This window comes from Gavialis gangeticus, unplaced genomic scaffold, assembly GCF_001723915.1.
Source record: "Gavialis gangeticus isolate Ggan-Ray unplaced genomic scaffold, GavGan_comp1, whole genome shotgun sequence".
Classification (NCBI taxonomy): Eukaryota; Metazoa; Chordata; order Crocodylia; family Gavialidae; genus Gavialis; species Gavialis gangeticus.
The window spans coordinates 160,414,155-160,420,122 of record NW_017729032.1 but is presented as its reverse complement, the minus strand read 5'-3'; the positions used below and the strand labels follow the sequence as shown (position 1 = coordinate 160,420,122).

General features: G+C 43.3%; 1 protein-coding gene across 2 annotated transcripts in view; it reads right to left on the bottom strand.

Moving 5' to 3' along the window:
- Positions 1-283: 283 nt before the first annotated feature.
- LOC109303380 (granulocyte-macrophage colony-stimulating factor receptor subunit alpha-like) overlaps positions 284-5,968 on the bottom strand; it is a 43,780-nt gene continuing 38,095 nt past the window's right edge. For both annotated transcript variants that reach the window (XM_019525595.1, XM_019525596.1), the window contains exons 11-12: positions 3,869-3,956; positions 284-1,653 (exon numbers count right to left, since the gene is read on the bottom strand). In XM_019525595.1, the coding sequence (XP_019381140.1) occupies positions 1,552-1,653; positions 3,869-3,956 (190 nt within the window). In that variant the 3' untranslated portion in view covers positions 284-1,551. The remainder of the gene's footprint in view (positions 1,654-3,868; positions 3,957-5,968) is intronic.

The following is a 5,968-nucleotide window of genomic DNA, read 5'->3' as shown; positions in this document are numbered from 1 at the left end:
CTCCACTCCAAAGCATATGTATAGATGCCCAAGATGTCCAGAGATTCACACTAAAAATGAGTTAAAAAAGTGGAAAACAAACCCCAGCATTATTTTTATAATGGAACATATAAGAGATAGGCTAAAGGCCATAAGAGGGATATGATTTGTATTTTGAATCATATGAAATACCTGAAAGACTATAAAAAACAAAATATTCTTTAAAATTAAGATATTAGGCAATTTTTAAAGCTAGCCTTTAAATGATATAAATGCTATCTTTCTCCCTTTCATTTATGTTTTAAATTTTAATCATGAACATTCCAACTGTACCTATTGAGCCACTTTTTTATATGAACCATGTATGTGCTAACCCAGTTTTAATTGTACAAAGGGAGTGCAGACGTATGTAGTACAACTGGACCCTAGATATCTCAGGCTAGGCCAGTGATTCTCAGCCAGCGTGTGATGGCCCCTTAGGGTGTCCTGAGATCCTTCTAGGTGTGCTGCAAGGTGCCACGCAATGTAAGCACTTTTAGGTATGCAAACCTATTTCACAAGATAAACATAGAGATTTCAAATAGGAATTCACAGTGTTAAAAACATGCTGATCTCTTGTGTTCTGTCTGAATTTTTTGCAACAAAAATGAGTGGCAGCTAAGAGTGGCCATTTTCTGAGGAGTGCCTTGAATCTCAAAAAGGTTGAAGACCATTGAGCTAGGCACTCAAGCTGCAGGTAGTCAACAATTTTAGCTGCTCCACTTTCATTTCTTTCAATTTCTCATCTGTAAAAAAAATGACAATACTTTATGCCTGCTTCTCAAGAGTTTTTGTGCAGATGAGTTCATTAATGCTTGGAAGGCACAGAGCTACAAGGACATGTGGAATAATGAGGCTTAAATAAAATACTGAATAGCTACCCATTCAGTGAGTAGCATCTAGACTAGGAGTGGAAAGAGGCACACATGGAAGGCAAGTTAAAGGGAAATCGGGAATTTTTATTCTGGCATTCCCTGTCTCTTGAGTTATTCAAAAGAAAGGCTTCAAAATCAACCTTTTTTAATATAATTTTTCTGAAGTTATTAAAAAAGGGCCACAACTAAAAATGGTTGATATCCAGAAAATGGTAGCCAGATCCTGGCCTAGGACGTAAAAGCACAAGGCCTGACTCCTGAGAGGGTGCACTTAGAGAGACTCTCTCTGGTGGAAGGACATACAGCTGGTTCTGTAACAGTCACTTAGGAAAAGGTCCAATAAAGGACTTTCATGCCCTAAAGCAGGTCCTAGGTGGAATTTAGGTGCCTGATTCTGATATTTTGACAGGATTCTTTTTTAAGTATGCAGAACAACATATCTTTTCCCCTAAAGACATACCAATTAGTTACTGAAAATTTGTTATTGAAATATAGAGGGGATATTCACATTGAGGTAGAAATCCCAAACGGAAAATTTTAGCTGAATCAGTACAGTACTCAGTGCTACCATCCATGTGAAAACTAAGGAGAATGTGTGAAAAGTCATACAAAATATCCTAGGGTCACAAAGGTTTATGCTAGTGTTTGATTAGGGAATCTAAATGCTTCCTTTTTCTTTGGGAGGCAATGCTGTTTCTTCGACAGCAGTTATTTCTATTTCTTCACTTTCATATTTGATTTCTGTATCCACATATTCTTTCTGTTGAAACCAGAAAAAGAAAAGCATTAAGTTCATACCTGAGAGTAGCTACAGATTTAACTTTTGTAATCCCAACCGATTTGATTAATGATTAGTGGTACTTCACCATTTTTTTCTTTAGCCATGTATATCTTGTAAATCAGAGTGTAACCCTTAAATAGAAAGCTACTACAGGTACCTTAGTATTATAGTCCCCCAAAGGCAAAAATCAACATTACATGCTTTGCAATATAAAAGATATTTCCAAAAGACAGTACATTCGCATCATCTATCTTAAACCCAATCTCGAATCCCCACACAATTGCCATGTGAAAGAACAGGGCATAACATCAACTACTCATGTCCAGTTGAGTAAAAATAAAAGTATCACTTTGCATGCATAACTTCCCCAGAAGCTCTCAGAGATAGGGGAAAAAGTTATTTCAGCTTGCAAAATTATGTTTCCTGATTTTTCACACTTGGTTACTATAGTCGATTGTAGGCAGAGTGAAACTATGTGGTTGCTACACTACAGCTTTAATCCAGGGCATGTCTATATTATTCCCGGGGGCTCTTTCCAGTGCCACTGTCAAGTGTGGCCTGTTCACCTTCTCCCACTCTACAAGTGCCTAGCCCAAGAAAGTTTAGCTGATCTGAGACCAAACCCCCATTGCCGGGGTGGGAGGTTAGCTAGGGCCAGGGCGGGAGGGTAGCAGCTGTTTGTAGCCTCCTGGCTGCAGCTGGCCCCGGCTCCAGGTAGCTGCTAATAGCCACAGAGCCCAGACTGCTCCCATGGAAGTCCTGCTGCAAGCAGCCTGGGCACTGTGGCTGTCAGGAGCTACCCAGAATCTGGGCCAGCTGCAAACATCTGCTGCCTCTCCACCCTGGCCTCAGCTGTCTCCCAGCCCCAGCCCCAGCTTCTGGGGAGACAGCACATACTGGCAGTGCTTCCCGCTGTGTTGCCCTCACTACTTTTGCAAAGCAGTGTTGGAACCTGGCACAGCAGGACACAGTGGGGGGCTGTCTGCTCTGAGCTCCTCTGCCACACTTCCCCTGCAGGCAGGGGCAGCAGCGAGGGGCACAACCCAGCGCTGCTGCCCACACTGCTTCCATGCATACAGGAGAAGTGTGGCAGGGCAGCAGAGAGCTCAGACCAAGCAGCTTTCTGTGCCCCCTGCTGTGCCCTGCCATGCCAGATTCCAAAGCTGCTTTGCAGAAGCAGCGAGGGCAGCACAGCGGGGAGCATTGCCAGTATGTCCTGCCTTCCTGGAGCCCTGGGCCAAGTCTGGGGCTAGGAGCCAGCTGGGCCCAGGGCCGGGACAGAGAGGCAGCAGATGTTTGCAACTGGCCCAGGTTCTGGGTAGCTGCTGACAGCCACAGAACCTGGGTTGGGGGGCCGGGGCAGCAGGGCTGGGGGGCAAGGGGTACAAGCAGGGCATCCTGTCATGTACCCCCTGCCCTCATTTTGTTTTTTTCTCGCATGCTGGCACTCCGGCACCTTCCAAGGTAGGCATTGTGAGGTTTTTTGGCACTCCAGCCAAAAAACGTTGCCTACCCCTGCTGTAGAATAAGAATATAATGAAAATACAGCACAGAAGTCTTGGCTAAATACTGTTCTTTATATTTTTGCCCTTGTCTCATGTTTAGATTTATAAAAGTTGGATTCCTTGTACTACGCAGTCAGTATCCACAGATTACAAGTGTTGATTGTTCCATCATTCTGAGTTTCTTTAAAGGTAGAAAGAGAGGTTACCAAAATGCAGGCAAGGGCTGGATCTGGGGCCAGATCCTGCCTTGGGTGCACAAGACTGGGCCCCTCAAGCCCCCAGAGCACTTGCTTGGGGTGGTGAGAGAGTGCAGGCAGTAGCATAATTTATTAGAACCTTTTGTCTCATTTCTGATGTGTCACAAAAAGGGTAGTCATGTCTATATGCTCAGCATTTGTGCCACCATAAAAATTATGGTGGCACAAATGATACATCAGGTGATGTCTGTTTTATCCTGAGACATAACAGTTAGCTTGGGAGAACTGGCAAAAAGTTACCTGTCTACCTAAAATCTTAACTCCACCTTTAATTTGTGGCTGAAGATAATTGGTTTATCAGTACATACCACAGCAAAGTAGTAAACAAGAATTAATGACTAGCTACCCTGATGTTTATGAATTGAAAACTCTGCCATTACTTCCATGATGTGATAGATTCAGCAAATGCCATGCAAATGGAAAAAACTGTACCTGCATAGGTTGTTCATCAACTAAAAGAGTGTTAAATTTATTTCTTGGTTGTGGTACTGGAGAAAATATTTTTTTCAAATTACAGTACCTATGGGAACAAAAAGGGATAGTGATGAAAAGAACAAATTTAGCACAGAATGTGTTTAAATATTTGGTCTTCTATTGTATGTTGGAGAGAGAGATCTTATTTTTCTCTGTTAGGCTAAAAGGAAACAATGCATAACTAAATTGTGATGTTGAATTATTTTAAGATATTGTAACTTACCTGAGGACCTTAACTAGAATAAAGAAACCATTGGGCATCATAAGTTGATTGTCTTGTACTTCTGGAAATTCACAGATTCACAGAAGTTTAGGGTTAGAAGGGACTTTGTGAGATCACTGGGTCCAGCCCCGCTGCTCTGGGCAGGAAAGACTGTTGGGGTCAAATAACCACAGCAAGATGTGTGTCCAGTCTCTTTTTGAAGATCTCCAGGGTAGGTGCCTTCACCAGCCCCGTATAATGTTTATATGACCCAATAGATCTGGGGTCTATGCCAGAGTCTGGTCACATGAACTGTGAAGAAGTTTTTCCTTATATCCAGTCTGAAACCTTCTTCTAGGAGTTTATGACCAATGCTCCTAGTTTTCCCCTTGGGTGCTTTGGTGAATTCTTGTTTGACTAGTCTCACCCCTGATATATTTGTAAGCTGCCACCAAATCCACCCCAAATCTTCTCTTTCCTAGGCTGAACAGTCCCATATCTGTCAACCTTTCCTCATATGGCTTGCTCATCAGGCCTCTAATCATACAAATGGTTCTTCTCTAGACTCTCTCAAGCTTCTCTACATCCTTCTTGAAGTGTGGTGCCCAGACCTGGATGCAATACTCCAGCTACAGCCCCACCAATGCTTAGTAGAGTGGGAGAATAACTTCCTTATTTTTGCTTGAGATGGTTGATGCATGCCATTGTATTGTTTGCTTTGCTAACTGCATCATCACACTGGTGGCTCATATTCATTTTATGGTCAATTATGACCCCCAGGTCCCTTTTGGACATGGTGTTAGCTAGTGTAGTACCACTGAACCTGTAAGTTTGTTGAGGATTTTTCCTTCCCAGATGGAACACTTTACACTTCTTAGTGTTGAATAGCACCTGGTTCTGGTCCACCCATCTAACTAATCTGTCTAGGTCCACCTGGATCATCAGCCTACCCTGATGTGTGGCCACACTTCTGTGCAGCTTAGTGTCATTGGCAGACTTGGCCAGTGTGCTTTTCACTCTTACATCCAGATCATTGATGAAGATGTTGAAAAGCACTGGTCCAAGTACCAAACCCTGGGGTACCCCACTGGCTACCTTCCACTAGGCCAACACAGACCCATCTATTAGTACTCTCTGAGTCCAACTTCAGTCAGTTTCCCACCCATCTGACTGTTGAATTGTTGAGCCCATAGTTCCCTAGTTTTACCTTGATAGCTTCATGGGGCACCAAGTTAAAGTCCATCCTAAAGCTCAAGTAAATGACATCAACCTCATCTCCCTTATCCAGGTGGTGAGTAACTTGGTCATGAAAGGAGATGAGGCTAGTCAGACATGACATACCCATGACAAAACCATACTGGCTGTCGTTCAGAATTTTGCCCTCTACTAGCTTATTGGATATGGACTCCTTGAGATATTTTTCGAGGACTGAGGTCAGACTAATTGGCCTGCAGTTCCCTGGGTCCTCTCTCTTCTCCTTGAAGATGGGTATAACATTGGCCCTCTTCCAGTCTTCTGGGAACTCTCCTAAGAACCATGAATTCTCAAAGAGGTTCACCAGCGGTCCTGTGATGACTTCAGCTAGGTCGTTCAGCACTCTCAGATGGAGTTCATCTGGTCCTGCTGATTTACAGATAGCCAGCCTCTTTAGCTGTTCTCTCACCAGCTCTACATTGACTTACAACTTTGAATTGTGATGAACGTCACTTATGATGTTTATAAATTGACACCCTGTTTTGCCGTTCCAATGGGAATTTCATCTTTATGATGGTTGATACTGCGTGCAGCTGGTAAGTGGCAGAGGGGGAGGGGGAGGGGGAGGGGGAAAGAAAGGTTCATTGAAGATAATAACTGCA